Genomic DNA, 25000 nt, shown 5'->3' with positions numbered 1-25000 from the left:
GTAAACAGTAAGGATATTAGAAAACAATTTGCAATACTGGCCTAAGGTCTGACTTGAATGAGAGACCTCTTTGTAAATTTTAACAAATGATTCAAGAACTAGGGCTGGCTGCTCAGTGATTATTCTGAAGACAAGGATACTGTCTGCTAAGGACTGTGAGGAAACACTGTGTGCCAACAGTCTCGCACCTTTCTACATATACTCCCCCCCCCTTTCTCATCTTGATATATCATCAAGCTCTCAGCAATTATTTTTTTACTCTGACAGGCTTACTGGTTATGGATGGTGATCTGGATCTTGCATTCTGACAGCCAGGGTGGGAAGATCAGCAGATCTCTCTTTGGTTTTCAACTTCTAGGCAAAATCTCTCCAGTATAATCCTACCCCCAAAATGCAACAAGCCTCCAAAAAAATAGATAACAATCCTTCTTGCATCCCTAAAGCAAATGTGCATGACAACGTGGACTACTAGGAAATAGGTCAGAAAGAAGAGAGCGTGGGCAGGGCATTACAGGTTGGTATGGCACAGCCTGCAAAGGGAGGTCAAAATGCATAAAAAAAAAAAAAAAAAAAAAAAAAAAAAGACTGCTTCAGAATATTTATAATGGCTGCATTCAACCCATCCTGGACCATATGCTGCAGAGTACACTAATGAACCTGGATTCATGCAGTTACTAAAAAGCAGTTCTTGGTTTGTATACATACGTGATCCATCCTGCAGTACTTTTCAACTCCTCCTCCATCCTGCAGTACTTTTCAACTACTCCTCCAGGCATCTTAAAAAAGTGCCAAACACATCAACAATTAATGCCTTCTGCATAGAAGGCTACACAAACAAAAGTATAAGTATACCAGACATCCACAGTATATAACTGTACCTAGGATCTCTGTTCCCAAGTATTCCAAATAATTACAGTTACTGAAAACTGGCACTGTTTACACTGAGGTCTCCCAAAGCTCCCTACTGTGATGTGTTGGTTCATGGATTTTTAAAAAGAACTGCCAACATTTCACGTATATAGAATTGCCTTCAACATATCACAAGCTAAAAGTGAACACTGGTGAAGTTGTTAAGCAGGTAATCCTGTACTGCATTTCTTTACTTGTGTTTTTTGATACAATTTTTCAACTGCAGCAACTTAAAACTTTTTCCAGTATAATCTCCCAAGAGCTGGAAATTCCATAAATCTGACTTATTCCTGCCTGTAAACTGTATATCTGAGAAGCTTGAAGAACATACACAGTGATATATTTCTACATGTCTGAATGGAATAGCAATGAAAGTTAGAATTTCAATAAAGACAGCTGCTGTATTTCAGAGCCAATTAAAGAGAGAGGAAAGATGTTTAAAGATGTTAATATTACAAACATAAATAAAGAGCCAACAACTTCAAAACTGGTGAATTATATGGTTCACTAATTTGAGAAAGAATCAGGCACTGTACTAGAAATAAAAGTAAATGTCCTCTCTCTAAGCACAAAACTGTCGGTGAAAAGTGAAAAGCAACAAAAGAGCACTGACAGTACCACAGCTGGGAAATTACAAAAATAAAGAATGAATCAAAACAAAGTTACAAAGAATAAGGTCTGATGAAGGGGTAGATCCCTGAAAGTGCTTACCACAGTTTTGTAAGGATTTATTCTTTGTAACTTTGTTTTGATTCTTTCTTTATTTTTGTAATACATTTCCCAGCTGTGGTACTGTCAGTGCTCTTATTTTTGTTACTGTACTAGAAATGATCAGGTAAGGACAGACTGCCAAGAGAAATAGCCAAATTCAGTTGGGACTGAAATATTTAATATAAAATCCTCTACATTAAACCTCTATCATGGTCTTGCCCACTACGCTCTCATCTGTTCTACCCCTCCCCCAGCATTGCATCCACGCTTTACTTTCCTTTGTAAAAGGTGAATCAAAGTACTCATTTCACTACCTCTATTTTCCCCTTCTTCTGACACCCGACTACCATCTTTGCTCAACCTGAAAAGTACTCAACACTCCGTGCTTATATCTTTATATCCATCTATATCTACATGTATATATTCATCTAACAATATGTATCTATATATATTTATATGAAAGAAACCATATGTATCCATCCTTATAGCTATATATGCGTGGGTGAGTTGTTTTCTCTTCTCTAGCTTCATTTTCCTGGGTAGCCACATTGGTCTTCTTTGCTCGTTCAAAACCTAGAGTATTACACCATAGATTCATTTGCATGTTTGTTTACTCCTTTGATTTGTCCCATAGTCCCAATTTACATCTGATCCTCTCCCAGAGCTCATAATTCACTCCCTTAAAATCCCAGAAATCCCTGTGTTCTTATTCTCTCTCCCAACTAAATGGCATGTTCCAAGACTTGCAGTTTGATGAGAGCTCTCCCAGTGCGAAAAACTGCAAAACAAAGCCAGTTAAAATTCATTTTGGTACACCGATTTCAATTTTGAACCATTATTATAAATGTTTTTATGCCTATATTAGCCAAGAAAATGGTACAGGTTTTGCCAAAAGTAACAAATGTTGATCATCAGCGTTGTTCAGTGGCAGGGAGGCAAACGTTTTGACATTAACAGAACAATGCTAATTCATAGGAAAGCAGAATGTGCAAGACACTATTTTTGGTGGGTCTTGATGCCTAGAAAGCATTTGACAGAGGCAGCTGGGATTTTATGAGTAGTGCAATGGAAACATTTACACTTCCTTACAGAATAACAGGCCTAATTATAAGGATATACAAAGAGTTGGAAGCAAGAATTAAGGTGGAAGAGTTCCTCGTTAAAAAGCACATTTGAACAGAGGAACTGGCAGGGATGCCCTCTTTATTTGCTTTATATGTAGAGTAACTTGAATTTCAGAGTCCTTTGTTTTCTTTGCAAGGACAAAACTGGTATGGTCCTCAAGTTAGCCTTATTTGCAGACATTTTGCATTGGATAAACCCAAAAACGGCATTTTGGTGTTGGACCATTGTGAGACAGTTTCAGCTCTTTTCTGGATTTAAAGTTCCAAACAAAACAAAAACTACAGTAGTAAACTAAGTATCTACATGAAGTGGATCAGCAATACCAATATTTATGGGGACGTAGGAGGACATACTTAGCTGTATGTATCAGTAAGAATCATGTCATAGCAGCTAAGGATATGTTGGAAGAGACTAAACCAAAGACAAAAACAAACTGGAAGTACTTGATTATGGACATGGGCAGCAAGACACAAGCAGTGAAAATGTTTTTAGTCCCTTTAAAAGATGCCTGACCTGTATATAATGTAATCAGCCACCAGAGAGGTAGTGGATGGTAATTAAGAGTTGAAAGAATGGAGAGGTCAAGAGCTATATATGGGGAAATCAACTTATCCCACTTAACACACGCAGAAGGTTATAAATCAAAGTGAATTATAATGAAATGGGGTTGGGGGCAGAGGGTGAGAATTAAGGAAACAGTAGAATTTTGGATGTTAGTCCAGAAGGAGCATGACTATACAGAACGCTACTTATAAAAGTAGCAGAAAGCATTCCAAGAACTAAGTCAACACAGGACCGGAGAAAGATTTTATTAACAGGGATGACTGCATGTAAGGATACAGAATGCAGTAAGAGGGAGCTAGAATTTACTAAAGAAAGTTACCAAAATAAACAAATAATTAGGCATGGAAAGTTAACAGAGTTGGATGAGGAAAGTGCAAGTTTAGAGACGGCCTTCTCTACCAGAGACTGATAACAGAATACAAAGAGAAAGGGATAGGGTAGTACTGAGTGAAAGAGCAGCTATGCTACAAATTTTAGTTGTGTGTTGAACAGCAGTAGTTGTGGTACGGCATATAAATGTTGCATGATAACTAAGAATAAAGCAGAGAAGGTTAGAAAAGATTTTAGAGACTTGAAAGTCAATTTATCAATGAACTATGGAAAGACATCTGTATGGCTCCCAATTCTAGGTTTGGGATTTTTTGCTTGAAAAGATTTACATATATCTCACGCAAACTTCAGAGAATTTTTTTTTATTTAGATAGCAAATGCCAGAGGTATGACGAGAGACAGACAGAGAGACAGACAGAGAGACAGACAGAGAGACAGACAGAGAGACAGACTTGGGAACATGTGTTCTGGGAATGTAATGACTTAGAACATTTTAAAACATTCCTGAGAAGTTGTACATCAGAAATATTGGTGGTGCAAATTGTTTTAATTGCATAGACTCTGAACTGCCTAGACACAGTAACCCTTACTAAAAGTTTAATGCTAGTGGTGGTCAAAAAGGCAATGACTAGAAAATGGAAATCAAAATCTAGACCCAAAATCTAGATCAACTGAAGTACACAATACTGTAAAGGAGATGAACTGAAGGAGAGACCCTTAGAAAAAGGAAAGGACAAATTACACAGACGTAAATGGAATCTGTGGGAATACATGCAGAATAACGTTCAGGAGTAGGAGTGAGGTTTAAGGGAGGGAAGGAAATTTAACAATATGTAATGCCAACTGTTAAAATGGAAACAGGTATACAGCATGAAACAATACTACAATGGTTTCATTTTCTTTTATATTAGTGTATGTGTACCTGTGTCATTCTTAGTTACGATTTAAAAATATTTATAGAGGAAAAAAATAAACCTTTGGGAGAGAACATGGCTTCCAGTAATTATCAAATGCACTAAGCAATTTCAAAATGAGTGAAACACTGAAGTCAAAAAACACAAGACTGGAAAAATGGAACCTTTAACTAGCTATTCAGATGAACTGATTAAAAAAAAAAAAATTAGACAGGCTGAGTAAGAGGCTTCTCAATGAACAGCTGTACCAGAGAAATTAGAAGGCGCACACTGCATTTTTACAAAAACACAAACAAGCAACTAGACTGCTGTTCTATGGCAAGATTTGTTCACTGAAAGGGAACACAGTGTTTGTATGCTCCATATAGGACCATGAAAAAAGCAGCAAAGACTGATAGTAGTACAAGATGCAATCATAACAACAACAAAAAATGTGCTCCAGACAAAGTAAATTGTGGCAGAAGGAAAAGTATTAAAAACTGGGGACAGCCAAGTGTTTGTTAATAAAGATTATTCATTGTAAACCAGGCAAAAAACAGCCAAGTTTAGCCCAACAATCAAGGAATGTTGAGAGACAGGTACGAGTTTAATGCTGTCTCCTTTCATCTTCAGATTTTTCCCCCCTGGAGAATCAAAGACATTTTACTTCCTCCTTAGCCTGCTCTGTATAGAGCAAAAAGTTTATCTAACAAAAAGCAAGTCAATAAGCAGAAGGGAGTTTGCTTCTCTTGTCTTCTGACACAGCCCACAGACCGACACTGCTAGCAAAACCATTTCCATTGTTCCAAAAGAAAATGCACAGAGCTGCCTAAAAGCACCTTGCTGGACTTTCAGAACCAGAGACTGGTGCAGTAAGATAGATCAAAAAGACTAGCAACAGTGTGAAATTAATGAATAAATGGAAGACTAAAGCACCAATCCCACTGGATATAGAACAGACGTGAAATGTGGATTTGCAAGACTACGATTTTGTTGACTGTGGTAAACTTGTGGGTGAACCGAAAAGTATACACCCCAACTTCATGTCATTAATGTTTAGGAGTACACTGAAGAGCCTTCAATAGTAACCAAGTTTAATAGCTGTGCTCTCGTTAATATTTGTGAGAACTTTTATGATGTAGACTGAATGTTACATTGTAAGGCAGTTTTGTATAGTGCGCAGTTAGGTATATTTTAAATGTGGGGAAGTCTGATCAGTAACTGCTGCACATGTTAAAAGATAATGAAACAAGAAAAGTACCTTCTTAGTTGTAAGGTGTCCGTGCTTTATACTAAGGATGGAGAAAAGCTAAACATATATAATGTGATCTTGAGCTTCTGGGGGTGTAAATTATAAACTTTTACATCATATGTAAACTTAATTGCTCCTGTTTTTACAGGGATGGATATCTAAATTAAGTGTCTGTAGACTGAGCCAAGAACAAGTAATTTGGCTTGAAAAATAAGATGAAATTACAAAAGGTATGAAAATGGTAGTCATTTGTCACATTGTTAAAACTACATTTTCCATTATTAAAGACCTTCACTGGCAAACAAAGCATATACATGCAAGCAACTAAATCATTACAGATCTGAACAGTGTGTACTGAGAGTGAAGCCTACAAAGATTCTTTCATGCATCTGCAAAGTTATTAGTTGCTTTTGTTTTTCATTACAAAATGCTTTTACTTGGAGTCAGATTTACAGATGAAAGCAATTAACCATGAGAGGCCTGAACACTGCTGAGTAAAATGTGCAAGCTACAATGTAATCAACTTTTAAAAGTTACACTTGCACACAACTGTGAGAAGTTATACAAGCAGTTTCTTCCCCAACTGCCTTAGTATCTTAAAATAAACAGAACAAAATTGTGCACTTTTATATTAAATGCATTAAAAGGTAGTCAGTGCACTTTTTATGGCTATAAATTAATGTTTACTGAAAGCATGCATGGCATTTATTACATCTGGGAGGGGAAGAGAGCAGATTATGGTAAGTGGGTACACAGGCTCTAACATACAAATTAGCATAGATGTTTTCTACTCTAAACATAAGGGTGCCAGTGGTTGCAGTCAGTTTGGGGCAAATGCTCCTATCTGTAAGGGTAAGCTTTATTTTTTTGAAAATGTACATGGCTTTACTTGTTTACTGTAAGTTAAAAGGGATGGGGGTTCCAGAATATCTGTTTTTTTTCTTTTGAGTGTTACTATTGAAAGAAAAAAAAATCTTAAATGTGACAAGGTTGAAAGGATAAGGAATAACTACACAAGAGATCAGTTTGAAACAGTGTGCGCATGTAAGCTAAAAGTTGAAAGTATACACTTAAAATGCTTTCATGTAGAATAGGCGGGAGTAAAAGCTTTTTATCACAATGGCTACTCTGTCCATAATACCATGCAAAAATGTAAAACCGGTATACATAAAAAGCAAAGAATTCTGAACATTAAAATTTGCAGGGTGAAAATAATGTTGCAATAGACACATTTGGAGAGAAAAGAGCATGTGAATTTGACAGAGAAGGGATTTCAGGGGACAAAGTACTTGACAGAGTAGGTGGAGATTCTAGGACTAGGGCACTGGAGACATTTGCATTCCTGATACAATAAAGTTAATTAGTAGGATATATGATGGATTGACAGCAAGAATTAAGTAGGAGGGTTCCTCTCAGATTAGCTGCATTTAAAAAAAGGAACCAGGCGAGGTGTCCTCTTTCCCCTTTGTTTTATATTTAGGGTCATTGATAAAAATAAGGGGCGTAGAAATACAGATATAATTGGTATGGTAAGCAATCAAAGTTGATTTGAGGTATTATGTACCTGATAAATCCAGAAAAAGACAGCTCAGTGTTGAGGAACACAGAGTTTCAAGTCTTTTTGGGATATAAAGCTAATAAAGATACAAGAAAAGGTTACAGCCGTAAATTATGTACCCACACACAAACTGGTTCAGCAATATATGTGGAAATAAGATGAAGTATTTAGGAGTATGGATTAAACAGGCTTCTGTTATGGCAGCTAAGTTTATGTGGGAAGATACTAAACTGATAATACAAGAATAAGAAACTGGAAACGCTTGTTTTTGGATATGGACAGCAAGATACAAGCAGTGAAAATGTTTTTAGTCTTGTAAACGGGGCAAGGCATACTTTTATCAACCCAAGGAGAAGTTGTGGACAATAAACAATTGAAAGAATTTATCTTGGAGGGAAATAGAGCAAGAGTTAGTGGGATAAATAGATCCTTCCAACAGAACAAGGTGGTTTAGATTATCCAATTTGAAGGGATATTTTAGAGCTACACGTGGCTCATATACATAACACAAGCAGAAGCAGAAGGTTATAATTCAAAGTGGAAAGGGATGATGACTAAGCAAGGTCGAGAGAGAGAATTTTGGATGCAGATCCTTAAGGAGACTATTATGTTCATAAAGTTGGGAGGGAAAAAAAAAAGTGAAAGATCTGAAAGGTTATGTTTAACAGCATTTTAAAAGGGAAAGTGGTGGGTACCAGCATCCTGGAAGAAAGCTGTGCTGGCTACAGCTTCAAAAAGATCCTTTTTGATTAATTTTAAATCAGGATTATAAAAAGTGTTAAAGTCTAATATACCAACAGGGAACAGCACGACAATGGTGTTACCAAAATTAATATGCTTTTCTGGAAGGCAGGCAAACATTTGACAACTGTAACAATGAGATCCAGAGTAAAGAAAAAAGCAGAATACAGACTTTGAAAACAAACTGGAGTATGTCATTCTTACGGGGTAAGACAATTCACAAATAAATGAATATCTAGGGTGGCACGGAAATAATTTTAATTGGTTGGAAGTGCCAGATTTTGAGATCTACTGGAACGCAACTCAAATGAGAGAGTTTATTTGGAACACAATCCAGAGTGAATTGGCATGACTTAAATTATTGTAGCAAATGTAAGGGGAGGAAAAATGCCATAAGAAATGTTTTGAAACAGAGAACTTACTTAGGGTAGTAGGGTTTTGAATGCAGTATTGTATGGATTATGTCAGTCAATGAAGGCACTACGAATGGAAGCTTGGAGAGGGCTACTGGACCAATAGCGTTAGGTGGCAGGACTGAAACTATTGCAGATGCATAAAGGGTTGCTGGAAGGAAAAGTTGTTATAATGGAAACAATTAGATAAAGTATGGTCCTACGGCAAAGTTGAATGGAATTTTGAACAGCATGAATACATAACATAGGGGAAGTAGAATTTTGAAACATATTAGAGGGAAACACCAGTAAATCAACAGTTCCTGCAATGGTTATTTATGAAGGGAAAAGTGGATGATTGCATGCATGAAGCAAGCTGTAATGTCAACAGGAAGGGATTTGGCAGAGTGGTGGTAGAGATAATGAAGCAAAAATAGGGGAAATGTTTGGAGATGGGAGACTCCTACAAAAGACTGGAAAAATCTGACAAGTGATTAGGAAATCCACCAGATCAAAAAAAAAAAAAAGTTTAAATACTTCCACAATTTTTTTTTTTTTTAACAAGGCAAGTAAAACTGCCACATTTCCGGGAGCAACGTACAACTGCTGAAGATGTATTGAGGGGAAGATGGGGATTTGCAAGCATTTTTACTAGGCTGTATCAACAACAAGTGGGGAAATTAAGATAATTATGGCCAGAGAAAGCAACATTTGACCAAGTTACATTCTTAGAGATTATTCAATTAAAAGGCAAATGAGCTAAAGTAGAAAGGGCCTTGCATTTATTGATATTAGTGGTCAAGAAAGCAACTCCATGGAAAGAGAAGCAACATACCCCACCCCCATTACAATGTCTGGACAAATGAAATCTGGTGGGTTATATGAGCAAGCAAGATATTAAACAAGTGGAGGCTGTGGCTTATTGCTAATGTCAACATTATATCAGGAATGCAGAAAAATAAATGTACTTGACTAAGTGATAAAACGTAAGGGGTGGGGCATGAAAGTTGATTCATCGGTTTTCTTTTGTTTTTTTTTTTTTTTTTTGGACTTTCATATCTCTGGCAACAGTTGTACATGTTTGCCCTCAAATTTAACCAAATATTAACTGGTTTACAAAAAAAGATACACTAAAGATAAACTAAAATTGACCAGAATTTAAAAAAAACACAGCTGTGGGGACTGCTGTCATCGTAAGACCACAAAGTTCTCAAGCAGACAACTCAGTTAACTGTAAACTCATGATCTCAGTCAGTTTTACAATTAACTGACCATGCCATTTAACCCAACAGTAACAGTGCATGACTATCCAATTTTGATACTATTCTATAAGAAAGTATGAGGATGCCAATTTCTTCCAGGTGTGCCTCAACCTCTTAGCACAAAAATACCAGACAAAGCCAAAATTAATGGACAGAATAAAGGCTCAAAAAATCAGGGACACTTTTTTAATATTGTCATCATCAACCTGGAAAGCTGCTACAATAGGTTTTGCATTAGCATGCATTTTCTGAAGGATGTGAAGTTTGAAACACTGTCACTATATAGGGGACTTCATTCCTCAGCGATTTGCCAGAAAACCACATTTTGAGGAATACAACAAAAATGTGACGCAAAATCTGGATGTTTTTGACTACTGAATGGTATGCAGCTAGGCTCCATATTTATTATTATGTTCTGAGGATGGAGGCATTTTTATAAATTAGAAGTACTAATCAAAAATGTCACAGATATCCAGAGGCTGGGAAAGTGATAGGAATTTTATTTTAGGCTGTTTTGTTAAGCAGTTTTAAAATAAATCCATATAAAAATTAATTAGTTATGGCATCAGGGATTCCTGCCATTGTGGCAGGTGCACAGGTAATTCTTACTGCAAAAATGTAATTTTAGTAAAGAATCTAGTAATTTTTGCTGGTTTTACAGTTGGCTGGATGTTTCCATTTTTTATGCAGTTTAATTGAATGCATACTTAAAACAATATTAAACTTCTGTTCCAGGTGTCTTGATGTAGGTGGGAACTTTAAGGGGGTGTAATATGTACGCTTATTACCAGTGCGTGAATAGTCTTCTTTGTGCAGAGTGTTCAAGTGGGGTTTCTGATTTGCTGGGGAAGTTAACAATGCACCCAGGATGGTAATACATGTTCAAATAATAAACATAACACTGAGCTATTTAAAACTGCCTACAGTAGGGTAAAGTGATACATTTATACCAAACATTGATATATGTAGCAGAAAAACACAATATACCAGATCTGCACATAAGAGCAGATATTTATAATCTTGAAATCACACTTCGCAACAGTCAAACTCTGCAATCTAAAATTGCTGTATCATACAGAACAAAACAAATCAAAGCTCACAAACCCTGCCTACAGCAAAGCCAAGCTTACAACCTCCCATTCTTTCACTGTAGGTCTGTAATTAGGCCAAACAAGTGCCTTCAATGCTACGTTACACAGAAACTAGGTTAAGCTGGCACACTATTAATGAGCTCTTGCTGTTTGACTACTCTCCTCCTCAAAGGGACAGATATGGTAATGCTCTCCTCCTCAAAGGGACAGATATGGTAATGCTCTCCTCCTCAAAGGGACAGATATGGTAATGCTCTCCTCCTCAAAGGGACAGATATGGTAATGCTCTCCTCCTCAAAGGGACAGATATGGTAATGCTCTCCTCCTCAAAGGGACAGATATGGTAATGCTCTCCTCCTCAAAGGGACAGATATGGTAATGCTCTCCTCCTCAAAGGGACAGATATGGTAATGTGCAAGAGATTGCATCTGGCATTTTGACATACATGTGAAGCTTATTTTGTTTGCCTGTCCATTATATCAATACCTTGACTACTGTACTGCAGTTACCTTCTCTCAATAATGATTAGCTTTGTCTGGTCCACCCTTCATTAGTCTGGATATTCTTTGACTGAACAGGACATTTGGAAGCTTGAGTTTTTAAGTTAGTATTACCAGCTATGCCATTTCAATTAGTTCAATATGCTGATGACTCGACCCTAAATCTGTTGTCAATTATCTCCCTAAACTGCAAGACCTTATGCAACAATCCTCATTGAAGAACCTAACTACTTCTAACCCCTAAACACAAAAATTACTTCTCTTCTCCCCACAATTACAGCTCTACTAAAAACACTATTCACTACTGTCTCTGCCAACACCACTCACCACTTGGACGAACAAGATTACTGGGTGCCATCATAAACAACCATTTGAAATTCTAACACCGTATATCATACATGGTTAAAAAAACACTAGGTAAATTATACATGGTAAAAGCCTACCCTACTGACATAGCCAGAAAATGCATAGCCTCTACCAGCTTACTGCCATGTCTCATGTATGTTGTTCCAATCTTCGCTAAACTTCAAATATCACAATTGTCCATACTTGAGCACACAGTCACACACATTATATTCAGAATGATCAAACAGTACAGATTGACCACCAAACTCCGAAAAAAATCACTACAAAAATGGTCAAAACTTTTTAATGTTTTATCTTTCCAAATATTCAGTAGCAAACACAACCCCCCAAAAACACTACCTCCCAAAAACAGACAACCCAGAGGAAAAAGAAAAAAAAAAAAAAAAAAACATACAAATCCCTACATAAAAATGCACATAAAATAATTTTATGTGGGGAAGAGGCTTTATTCCCCATACCCTCTTAAACATAAGCTATAATAAAAGGCAACTGGCCCCAAATACCATAACCTCTTCACAACACCATTCAAACCTTCAAATGTTTGATCAAAGTAAACTTTCGATCGTTTGAATATATGATCACAATGCGTCTGTGTTTTATATTACACTACACGCACACTTGCCTTAACAATGGACAAGACAAAAGGTGTGATTAAACTTATCTTGTATAGTATGTTCACTATACTACTTGTGTCATAAGCATTTAACAACATTTCACCCACGTCAAAGTTTATCACCATATAAGTCAGCTTCACTGCATACAGGGATAGAGCAGGAACTTTGCCCTAGAGACCAACGGTCAAATCAACAGTCTCAAAGGATTAGACGTCAGATGGGAGTGGGAGAAGAATGAAGGCGTTGATCCCACTTTCTGCTGTCATGGTGAGAAGGGAGGAATGTACATCCAGGAATGCGTTCACCACTTAAGCTCCGTGGTGAATACTACAGAGCCAACAGAGGAGTTCCTTTTAAAATGGATGGGCAGTTACAATTTGCATCACTTGAAAAAGTGAATAGTAATAACCATTCACACAGCCAACTCATCATGGGCATTTACACAGAAACAGTTCTAAGCAAAAAAAATCTAATCTACCATTTGGACAAAAGCACCTCTTCTGGCATACCTGCCCCTTGGCCTACATGAACAAATAAGCCACAGGACTCTTGTCCATTGGGGAATGAATGGATAAAGAAAGCAGGTAGGATAGGCTTGATGGTCCAAAGGAGTAAGGAGCAAAAGAAAATACATTCACCACCACTATCATCTGAAGAAACTCTGCCCAACTAGTAAACACAGAAGGGGGGAGTGTCGCTAACTTTTCATACACCCTATCTTACTAAAACATCCCAGAAACAAAAATCATTTAAATGAGTGAAAGTTGCAAGTACCCAAATGGAAAACGGCATAGGCAAAATGTTTCCAATTCCACATATCTAATTAAGACTAAACTTACTAAAACTATAAGACTAATGAAAGCCAAGACACACAAGCAAATGTTACAGACAATACTAAACAAAAATGCACAGGAGCTCATAACTAGTTTCAGTTGCTCAAAATGGTAGCTCTCACCTTTTGTGCTGAAGAGCCAAAGGCTGTGAATTCTGTTTCCACTCCACATGACTGGGTTACTTTTTTAAATTGCTAACACTGCCATGTGGCAATAGGGGGGTGCTGCACTGCCTGGTGTGTTGTCCTTCGGATAACATCTACCGGAGTTGGTGGTAGCTCAGATGGATGTAAAATATCCTACAGCACTTAAAGGATAGGTGAAGCTCCCCAGTGTTCTAGCCAAAATTTCCCCCAACAGTACAAATACCACCTCATGTGTCCCCAGACACTACTCTACTGGAGCTAACCCAGTCAAAGAATAAAAACTTAAATGTAGACATTTAAGTAGCTTCAGTGCTGTAACCTTCAGATATTTCTTACCCCCAAGCATGACTAAATCCCAGTGGACCACATGGTATATCCCATATACTCCAGCCCCCCCCCCCAAGGAACCTACTCCCCCTCTCTACGTAGTACTCAAAGGAGGAATTGGGGCACAGTGTAATGGTGAGAGAGAAGGTATGCAATGGTTACTAGGGAGCCACCCCAACCTAAAGCATAAGAAAAGCAGGTCAAAAAAAAGAAAAGAAAAGAAAAGGAGGGGAGTATGAAGAGTACCTTGTCTGCAACAAATTCCTGGACATTTTTATATTGTGGACTGTCATGGAATTCAAAATCTCAATAAGTCCACTGATTTTTAGTTTTTACTGTCTGTGAAGAGGCAAAAACACTCTTTAAAAGAAGATTTTGTGAGTAGGAGGTTTAAGGTCTGGATTATACAGGAAGCCTACATATTTAAACTTTTTTCTTCTTTTTACATTTCACCTGTTGCCACCCTCATTAACAGAAAAGATTGGTGAAAAGTCAAATGGTCAGGGTGTCCACACTGAAATCTGAAATTAATACACTAGAATGCATGTTCCAAGACAAGGGACAGATGCATCACCTTATGGAGGCAAAAGCACTAGAAGTTTCTAGAAGGAATGCAAAATGTATGCCCATTTACAATAGCAGCATTCTGAATGAAGGTGTCATACTTAAACAGTAAAAATACTTTTTTTGAGAAAGTCCAAGTACAGAGTTTTAATGTGGATTCAAAGCACATTATGAATATCCATAAGCACTGAGGTGCTTCAACAATTGGGATTCAGTAGGGGGTTATAGGGGCTAGTCCACATTTATCGTAAAAAAAAAGAATCACAAGTTGAAGTTTAAAGGTGATAAAAGGACAGTGCACAATTCTAAAAGACCACTGTGAAGCATTTCTAAATGGTGCATGTGGAACCAAATGCCCATATATTAACCAGTATGTGAAAGGTAACATGGCCAGTAGAATACAATGTAATTCGGAGGATGCCAGTTATAATGGTGGCACTAGGGGGTGTTCTCTATTTAGATGTGGCCAGTAGAATGCAATGCAATTTGTAAGGTGCCAGTTATAAATGTGGCACTAGGGGTGTGGTCTATTTGGCATGCCATGGTTGATGCATACCTCTCAACCTCTTAGAGCAAAAATCTGGACAAAGCCATAAATAATGGCGAGACAAAGGCCAAAAATAAGGACAGTTTTTAAATATTTGTCTTAAACATAGAAAGTTGTAAGTTTTGCATTTATGACTAAATATAAAAAAGGTCACAACAATAAGGGAACATTTAAATATGGGAGGTGCTCCCAGTGTAAGTATATTATAAATGCAAAGGATATGTATTTAGAAAATGATCTGGTTTCTAGAGTCATTTGTGAAAGGTAATTGCCAAACTACAGGGATTATTTACATGGCTAAGGGCTTGGATTGTCCAGCATTTTAGGTTGGTAAAAACGGAGAGGTGTCTTTGAGATAGGATATATGAACACCATTACCAAATTTTGACTGGCAACCCTAACAATGCCCTATTTAAACATTCCCCAAAATGCCCCTCCTTTAAAAAGTATGGTTTTGGGATTTTAGAGCATATTATGGCAAATCCCATCGGTGGGGACGACTTTAAACTCGATAAAAAAAATAAATGAGATGGCAGATAAGTTACATGCCACACACGTTCCTGATTTAAATGAGAACATATCCCTGATGCAGGTATTAAATAATAGGGCTATTTTATAAATAAGGACTGACTATTAAGTTGTTTGGAAATAGAACTTCGGATTATAAGTGCTCATATTTACATTGATATATATGTGTTTTAACAAGACAGCATGATGATTTAGCATGGTACTTTTACATTTTTTTAATGGTAAATTAGTTAATGTATACAAGTGTGCTGGTGGTTAATTTAATCGATTCTGATGAAGTGTCAGTGGGTGGGGACAAAAGCACTAAATCCGTTTTTAATTCTGGAATAAAACAAGACTTAAAACCAGGATTAAGATTTTGTTTTCAGCTGCCAGCAGTGTATCTTTTTGACTAAGTCTGTAAACCATTCATCTTGGTCTTGTAGTCCTGAGTCTGATTCTCTTCAGTTTCAACCTCGCAAACTATTCCTCAGACCAAGTCACTTAATCAGTCTTCAAGTCTTCCCCAAAGAGGGAAACGTGGCCAATGGGCTTACCTGGTTAATAAAAAGTGAAATACAATACTTACCTTTCCCAGACATATGGTCCAAACAGTTTCTCTCCTGTGAGCAGAAAATTTTCTATCACACCATAAAACTCCTCCTTGGCAGCCTGTATGAGACAGGGCTCAGTCCACACACGGCTCCTAAAAACAAAGAAATGCCTTTGCTTTAATGATACCCTTGCTGGTTGCTGTGTGTTCTACTCATTGGAGAGAAAACAGTCTTGTTAATGTATCCCCGAACAGAACACAGGTCACAAAACTAGGATAAGGACAGGCTTCTCCAGTCTTAAAACAGTTTCATTACTTACAAAAGGAACAGCTTTAAAAGAAAATGAAAAATACCCTTTTCAAAGAAAAACATTATTGACAATATTTTATTGCGACAGACATTGGAATTCTAATTCTTCTTTATTATTTATCATTTGTCATTTAAAAGCCTAATATGCAGAACATACCCTTTGGATTCTAAAAGTACACTTGCCATTACCTTATCAATTTACTGCAAGGGAATCCTTCTCCCTAGAGACCAGTGGGACAATCTTCTGTCTATGAGTGGGCCTCATTTATCTACAGCACAAATGTGCAAGGGAACATGCTCCCTTTGCTGTCATATGACATTATGTATGGCACAAGGACAGCATGGTCTATCCTTAGGCATGCCCATTTACCCCAACCACCAAGCAAGTACATCTCCTGTAAATCAAGAAAAATACCCAGCTCCGTTTCAGAGGGATGAAGACATGGCACTGCACTAGGTGACCAGTTTTGACTAGTGGCTAAGGCTCTAGAGAAGCTGGCAGGTAGGAAGGTGAGGGGAGGGGAAAGGTAGATTCCAGTCTGACGATTATGCAGGCAATGAAGAAGGCCAAACACTGGGGACACGAGCTTTGTCTAGGAAAGCCAATAATGGCAGCCCTATGCATAATGTACGTGGAAGTATACACATGCTAGGAAAGGGTATAGCTGGGCTTCTTTTTTTTTTTTTTTTTTTTTTTTTTTTTGAGATGGGTGATCACTTTGGTCACTCAGGTCGGGGTTAGGACAAAAGCATAAAAAGCCCCAATAGCAGCCAGGATGACAGCTGTGTCAAGCCCCCACTTCCCATGGAATGAATCACCTGGTAAAGTCTCCTGTACCGAGAGCAACAAATGGGCCAATAGATCTCAGAAAGCTGATGGTCAGTCAGCAAGCAGAGAATTAAAAGAAAAAATGAAATCTAGAAAAACAAAAAATTTGACATCTATGTTTACAAATTCCTAAAGAAGTTTGTGGATGAAGGGACTTGAGCACAGGAGGATGGAAAAAAGTAATTTGAAACCATTTAAGAAGGTCTTAAAGCAGCAAAGTATCTAAGGAGGATGGAAAAAAAGTAATTTGAAACCATTTAAGAAGGTCTTAAAGCAGCAAAGTATCTAAGGAGGACTAACTCTTGAAGTCACTGTCTGAGCAAATAAACATATGTGAAATATAAGCAAGGTACCAAATGTTGACAGCACAGACGTCCAACAATGGAGACATTCCTAAAGTACTAAAAGTAGCCACACAGCAGTTTCCAAAAAGAAGCATCCCAGCTGACTGTAAAAGATGTAGAGGAGTATGACTGGGTTCCCAATCATAGCTAATTTTTGGGAGAAAGTCGAGAAATTGATTTTTAGGAGAGAGTAAAGCAAACCTAGAGAGGTTAATCTTGACACCAAAGTCAAAAACAAATTAACAAGCTGGTCATTACTGAAAAAAAATCAGATCATAATGCTCCGTAGTATACACAGCTTCAGCTGCTCCAAAGTACTACTAGTTACAGGAAAAAAGTTTAAGAACCCAAAGTGTTTTACAGCTTTGAAAGCAATGAACCATTTCTACTGCTGCACAGACAGTGGCAGAAGCTAAGTGTAATCTGATGCAGCTTTAAAAAGGGTTAAACAACTCATTCTGATGTCTGCCTGTGCACGTCTGAGAATGCAAAAAATATTTAATAGTTTTTAAATTTTTTGGTGCCGTTCTACAGTAGCCACTGTGTATGCAATAGCACAAGACTAAAGTACGGCAGCTCCAAAAGCCATGCAAAACACCACATTGTGCATCTTTTTGATAATCGATAGGTGGACAAACAAGCTCATCTCTTCCTGGTTTAGGAGTGCAACCAGCGAGTTCCATGTACTACAATGCAGTTGAGAGAGAGCAAGAGTGACAGCGATAAATGGGCATTCTTTTTAGTGAATGCTGATCCTTCTCTTCCTGGGGTGAAGGAGAGCAACTGTTCCATCTCACAGAACCTAAGACACCCATGTCAGGTAGAACCTGAACAGGAAGAACACATCCACTATGTGAAATGACAAACTCTTCTGCTTTCTGCCCCCCTCAAAGGCAAAAAGGGAATGGACTGATTTAAGGAAAATTCTGATACAACCAAGGTGAGGAAATGGAATATAATCCTTTTGAAGGACAGAGTTCTCTAGAGATAATGGCCTGAATCTCCAACATTCTATGGGCAGAGGTAAAAGGTACCAAAGAGAGACATTCACGTGAAAAATCAATGCTGCTGAACATAGAGACTCAAAGGGATGCAAGCAAGTCTGTCGGTCAAGAAATTAAGTTCCATGGAACTGATACGTTCCTCAAAAGAAAATGGCTTTGCAAAGTTCATTCAAGTAGCAACCTGACCAGCATGTACTGGCCCACACTCCTGTCATCTACAAGCAGATATGTACTTCAAAACTTTTGAAAAACAGAGACCCAAACCATACAGGTACAGGAGATTATCAGTTTGCAGATGTCCTTCAACTGACTTGCAAAGTTATGGGATTACTCTTGGGCCATACAGAGATACTCTTCTGCCTGGCAGAGAATTGGGTTGTGAGATTAAGGGATGCAATAGAAACCATAACGGGATATAGTACCAACTGTCACTACATCTGATGGGAGTTCCTTGGATTACATTGGGAAGTCTTCTTGTACTGCCATGAAACGGAAGACCCTTAAAACCACTACTGGGCAACAAGCATGAGTTTTGTCTTCACTGAATTCTGCACCATGATACAGAGTAACATAGAATGGTGGGAAGATAAAATATGCACAGTCAAAGGCCTGTAGTTACATCCATTGCTTAATTCCCCTTCTCTGCTACACAGAGGAAGATTTTTTTTTTGTAAGCAAGTCTACAGTGTGTCCCACTCACTGAAGACCCTACCCAGGCTGGACTCTGGGATCCTCATCTGCATGACAGGACTGGATTAGTGGCTGCCAACATATTCAGTTCTCCATGAATATGAATGACTGAAAGCTAGTTTCCTTTGTCCATGGGCCAATACCAGTCTCTCATTGCTTCTCTGCAGGAGTATGACACCAGGCTCCCCTCATTTGGTTACGTACTGATACACTTGTTATCAGAACAATCATGACAATTGAATTCAGCCAATTCCACCATGGCTTGGAGGGCTGCTGACAGCATCCACTGGTTTATACCAAGACCCCCCCCCCTGCAAGCTAACAACAAAGCATCTATCATGAACTGCACTGGATTCTATAATAAGAGAAAACCCAAACGGAGACTGATGAGAAGGGTCTACTAATCCAAGGCTCAGAGACAAAGATCCAATACCAGAAGCAGATCTGGAAGCAAGTCATCAGAACATACCCAAGGACACCCCACAGGCCACTGCAACATCAGCATCCTCAACAAGCAAAAGACATCATGAAGATCATAGTTTCCTTCACATCCAGAAAGCACTGGACTCCAGGCCTGGAGCTTCCAATGTAATTTCACCCAGGCAGACAGTCATGAACCCCCCAAGCCACCACTTTGGGTAACGAATGAGAGACAGGGGAGTGTGTAGAGGTCCATGATGGTAAAGGCAACCCTCAGAGGCAGGATCAGAGACCACCAACTTCTGCCAGATAACGGAGATGTAAATTCACAGAGAATGCAAACAGGGGGATCAGCTACGTAAAGAATGCTACTGGAAATATCCTGACAGGGTCATCAGGAAACAGCCATCTAGGAAGGGGAAACATATGGAAGCTGTCTGCCACTACTACACTGCTACCACCTCACTAAAAACTTCAAGTGCAGAAGTTAAAACAAAACAGCATTTTGCATTAGAAGTGCAGCCCACCCAAAGTGGAGCAAAGACATTTCTACTCAGAAATGAGACCTCTCCAAAAAGTAACAAATCCACTAACACCATGCAGGTACATTGGTACCAAAGCATGACCCCCTGGAATTGATGAACAGGATGCACTTGTTGAAGCTGCCAAGATCCAGGATGGAATGGAAGCCTTCTGTACCATGTTGTTGTTTGTCTTTCGGCTTTTTCCCAGTAAGGGGTCGTCACAGCTGAACTCCGGTCCGCTAATGATTGGCAGTAGATTTTTATGAAACGCAGAGGTGCCAGCTCGACACTCAACCTTCAACGAAGGCACACCCATTTACGCATGCATGTCTTTCGAATGCTACCCAACAGTGGGGAGGACATGCAGACTCCACACAGAAGGCACTCACAAGCCACGCAGAGAATAGAATGGGAAAACCTCTTGCTGTGAGGTAGCAACGCTACCGCCATACCACCGCGGCAACCTTCTGTACCATGAAGGGGCAAAATAACCAGTGACCTTGATCCGAAAGGAAGGACAGCATCTATGGCCACATTTGAAGAATACAGTCTAGGCCTATACCAGGAACTCTGTGGAGACCAATTTGTATCTGAACAGAGCCTTCATGGAAAGGACCTAGCCAAAGTGACCATTCATGCTCCTGTAGAGAAACCACTGGTCTTCTTTGCTATCCCTCAAAGCTAAAAAACTTAAAGAACTGGTCCTCATGACTAGAAAGTACAGTTGTGTAAAATAAAGATGACATAACAGTTGATATTTGAGTTAGATCACTACTGTAGTAGCTTAATTTACATGGAATGAATTCTAAACCTTAGATAGATAGAGAGCAGGAAGGATCACAACCTAGGAGCATCTGGAGAATAGACCCAATAAATCTTGCTTCAGCCCTGGAGAAGGAATCAGTCTTGTAATGTCTAGAAATGTATGCCATTGCTTTGGAAGAATGGGCTTTGACTTTGCCTCGAATGATTTTACCACAATGAGAACAAAACAGAATAGACTGGAACAACCATTTGGAAACAGTCTGCTTTGAAACTAACCAGCCCTTCTTTTTGCCCTAACCCCCCCCCCCCCCCCAAGCAATGAATAACTAAGATGAACTTCTGAAGTCTTATTGTCCTACCAGAGTCATCTGGAGACTTCCACAGCAAATAAAATACTTCCTCCCTTAATTTTTTTTTAGTTGAGCTAAATAGGCTGATTTAAAGTGAACTCTGAAATGCTTTTGGCATGAAAAAAGGATTAGATCTCAAGGACACTAACTTTGTGAAAACTGATAAAGGGCTGGGTTACCATAACAGTATGCACAAAATAAAAATAAAGATTTAAGCAAAAGGTCATGATCCAAAGGAGGAGCCTCCCATTTTCTGCATGACAGAATATGAAATACTCTGTTCAGACACTTTCAGTTGAGACAAGGAAGAAAGTGGGAATCCATGAGTAGACAGGCAGAAATGGCCAAAAGATTAATCTTAGAAGAGTAAGGAAGGCCAGATTTCAGTAACTCACAAATATTGCAGAACCAATGTGGTTTGCATTTTAAAACAATATTGGCTTATTATGACACCAACTGGAAAAGCTCTGACTTTGCCACATATAACTTGAAGGTTGGTGTGAATAAGAGGCCCTCTCCTGTGCGAGTTAGACCCATCTTATAAGGTAGCTTCTGGTAATTGCCTTTGGCCATTTTCAAAAGAAGGAACTTTTGTTGCCTGGGCTAAAAGTGGACTACCAGTAATATCTTCAGAGTCTTTCTGGACCTCCAAAAAGGACTCCTGTTATCAGAGAAAAGGGTGAAAAGCTGTCTACTGTGAATGGAGGCAGAGAGATAAAATGTTCCTCACAGGTGGACAATCTCATGGAAGACCCTGGAACATTAACTTCCATTAATGGGAGTCTGTTCTGGTCCTGCTCAATTTGTCTGCCTCAAAATTCTGCTCCAACAGAATGCATGTAGCCTGTAAAGCTAGACTGAGTTGCAGGACAATTCCCAGGCTTACACTGCTAATCTGTAAAGTGGGTAGAGAGCTAGTTGCACCCTGCTAGTTTATGCACCACTTCTTTGTAGTGTTGTCTGCGATGACCAATAAAGGTCCTAGAAGCCACAAGTGGTTCAGGATTTTGAGTGCATTTATCAGTGCCATTATCTCCTTGAGGTTTGTGCAGAACCTGTACTTTCACTCTTTTGGAAACATTTTGGAAGCATCTCTCCATGCCAACCTGATGCATTTGTGGTTACACATAGTAGAAACTGGAGGAGAAAATAGAGTCATCCAGCACTGAAATTCCCTCATGAAAAAGATCAGCACTGGACCTGGAGAGGAAATGGGATGCTGGTGTTGGGACCACACCAACTTGTGGAACAACTGAATCTTCCTCACATGTATCCTGGTCAGAGGAATCACGAGAACTGTAGGGACCATGAATCCCAAGATCTTTGGGTAATCCCTTGCAGTTGTGATTTTGCAGGGAAAACACCAGGAACTGCTGCTTATGATCAGTCACCTTGTCCTGAGGAAAAAAAAGCTGGCTGGCCATCAAGAGATACATATATAGGAGACAGTATGAGGAATATTCTTGGCTAAAACCATTCTCATTTCAATGGAATAGGCCGTTACTTCCTAAGATAACATTTGGAAGAGAATGAGAAGAAACAAGAAAGTCTGACAGGATGTGAGAACACATTGAAGAGGGAAGGGGCGATTATCACTGCTATCTAAACCCGTTCTGAATATTCCTAAACGGTCTGAAATAACCTGGTGCCAAATGGAGATGTGAACAGATATTTCAGGACTGCCAGAATGGGGTACAGGAGTAAGCTGGAGGACAGTCTCCTTTTAGACAGGTCTTCATGCTTGAGGAGCTCCTTTCTTTTTTGGGCTGCCCTGCTGTTTTTTTTAAAATGCATGTTTTTCTGCCTTTTGTTGATATTTGATATTAAGAGGATTATCTAAAAGGGCACTGGTCTAGAAGGCAAAATCTCTGCTGCAGTTTGAGACAGAAGATTATACAATGGGTTAAGTAGCTTTTTCAAAACTTTTCCCATAAATCAAATTGTTTTGAGAATCACACCAAGACTTCTGACCCAGAGTTGTATTTAAATTCCTGCTTTGACAACCTCTTGGAGATTGAGTATGTCACCATACAACTCTCACCATAACACACACACTACAGGATTCTCATAGGGCACTCCACTGTAAGACATACAGATGCCCCTCTAACCAGCCTAAACAAGATAACTTAAGTTTATCTGGAGCGAGGACCTGCCAAATCACACACACATTCAAGTTGTTACACCACAGGTGCCAGTACGACTCCATCAAAATCCACACAGGTATAAATGTCCAGTTACATACTTCCCTGGACTATACAAAGAAAAGTTATCAGATTGCCTCAGGCTGGTATGAGCCTAAGCAGCATATTACAATCACAAAGGATGATGCCACAATATGAGCAAAAGATGACTGATTAACAGGTTGTTTTCTGGTGTGATTTTTAACAGGCTGCTTTCTGGTGTCATTCTACGAGACACAATATTTGAAAGCTTGGGAGGCATGGTTAAGAGACCACATTGCTTTGCAAAGGATGGTCTGGCACCTGTCCACTTCAGGCTTTTGAATACTGGCTAAAAGTTTATCCACCCCCAGAGTGCCTTCTAACACAGCAAAATAAACTCAAATGAACCTCAAGGTGTTCCTGCTCAATGCCAGGAACGAAAATATAAACTACACTCCCTCCAAGCCCTCCTCACACTTGTGAATATAGATATCTATGCAATTACGGAGACCTGCTGTAAATCATCAGAGATTACCCTGGCAGTGCAAGGTTTCAATGCCTTCCACACATTTTAGACCAGTAGCTGCACAAACAAGGGGTAAAGGTGGAGGCTTTTCAAACATCAACAAGGATACCTCTAGGCTGGTCAAACAGGATGATGTGCTGGAGTTAAACAAACAATATCCCATACCATATCGTAGCTGGCTACATGACACCCTCACTACCCTAAGAAGCTCACAATGCATACTTGGACCTAATGGAGACCATTACAATCCAAACAAACACCCTACTTATGGGAGACTAAAATTACCCCTCTATAGATTAGGAATCCTACGCTGCCTCAAATCTACATGCACAGAGATTCCTCGAGTTCGTAAGTACAAACACTCGTGACATATTGAATATGCCCGGACCAGGTTCCAACATACAGGACCTCATACTTACATATGCAAGAGAATCCCCCACCCCACCCCATGTTTAGTCCTTCCTGGTAAGGTCAGAATGTAAAAATGTCTCCTTCAAAATCAAAATAAACTCTAACCCCAGTAAAGCCAGTAACAATGAGGAAATAAAAAGTAGCTTGCCTTGGAATAGTGATAGCTTGTCAAAATCTAATGCCCCTCCAAACCCAGAGAACACAGCAGCCTATGCTGAATTGGTCTCAGAAACTTTGTACAACCATGTCAATGGCTGCACAGAGGTTGCTGTACCTACCAGAAGTCAGATCAAAACTAGCCCTGGTGGTGCCTATAATTCAAAGTGGAAAGGGATGATGATGAAAACGGGGAAAGGGACTCAAGAAACAAGGAAATACTGGGATGTTGGATGTAGCTCCTTAAGGAGAACAATAACCACACATAATATTATATTAAAGTAGAGAAAAGTATTTTAAGAACTAAGACAACACAGGAATGTAAAAAGGAGATTCTGCTGATAGGGATGACCACAAGTAGGGATACTGACAATAGGCAAGAGGGGATTGGAATTTATTGGAGAAAACTGAATCAAAAGGTATTGGGAGCAATAATTAGAGGAGGAAAGGTAACAGAATGGAGAGAGACCAAGAATTTGGACTGCATGCTAAAGATTGTTTTCCCTATCAAGCAAGCACAGAGTACAGGCAAAGAGAAAGAAACAGGGGGATCCTAAGTGAAAGGCCAACACTGGTAAGAGTTTGAAATAGGGGGATCCTAAGTGACAGGCCAACACTGGTAGAGTTTTTAGTGGAATCTAGAGAAGAAGCTGCTGTTAACGGAAGAATTAGGAGAGCATATAAATACTGCATGATAACTACAAGAATCAATCTGAGGAGGAGA

General features: G+C 38.9%; 1 protein-coding gene across 1 annotated transcript in view; it reads right to left on the bottom strand.

Annotated features, from left to right (window-relative positions):
* The window catches only part of LOC122806339 (arginyl aminopeptidase), a 292458-nt gene that overhangs the window by 210050 nt on the left and 57408 nt on the right, over positions 1 to 25000 (bottom strand). The window contains exon 4 of the mRNA XM_044076669.1: positions 15822 to 15938. Coding sequence (XP_043932604.1) covers positions 15822 to 15938 — 117 coding nt within the window. The remainder of the gene's footprint in view (positions 1 to 15821; positions 15939 to 25000) is intronic.

The sequence above is a fragment of the Protopterus annectens genome, chromosome 7.part0, assembly GCF_019279795.1.
Source record: "Protopterus annectens isolate FY-2018-M chromosome 7.part0, PAN1.0, whole genome shotgun sequence".
NCBI lineage: Eukaryota > Metazoa > Chordata > Ceratodontiformes > Protopteridae > Protopterus > Protopterus annectens.
This window is presented reverse-complemented; position numbering and strand designations above follow the sequence as displayed.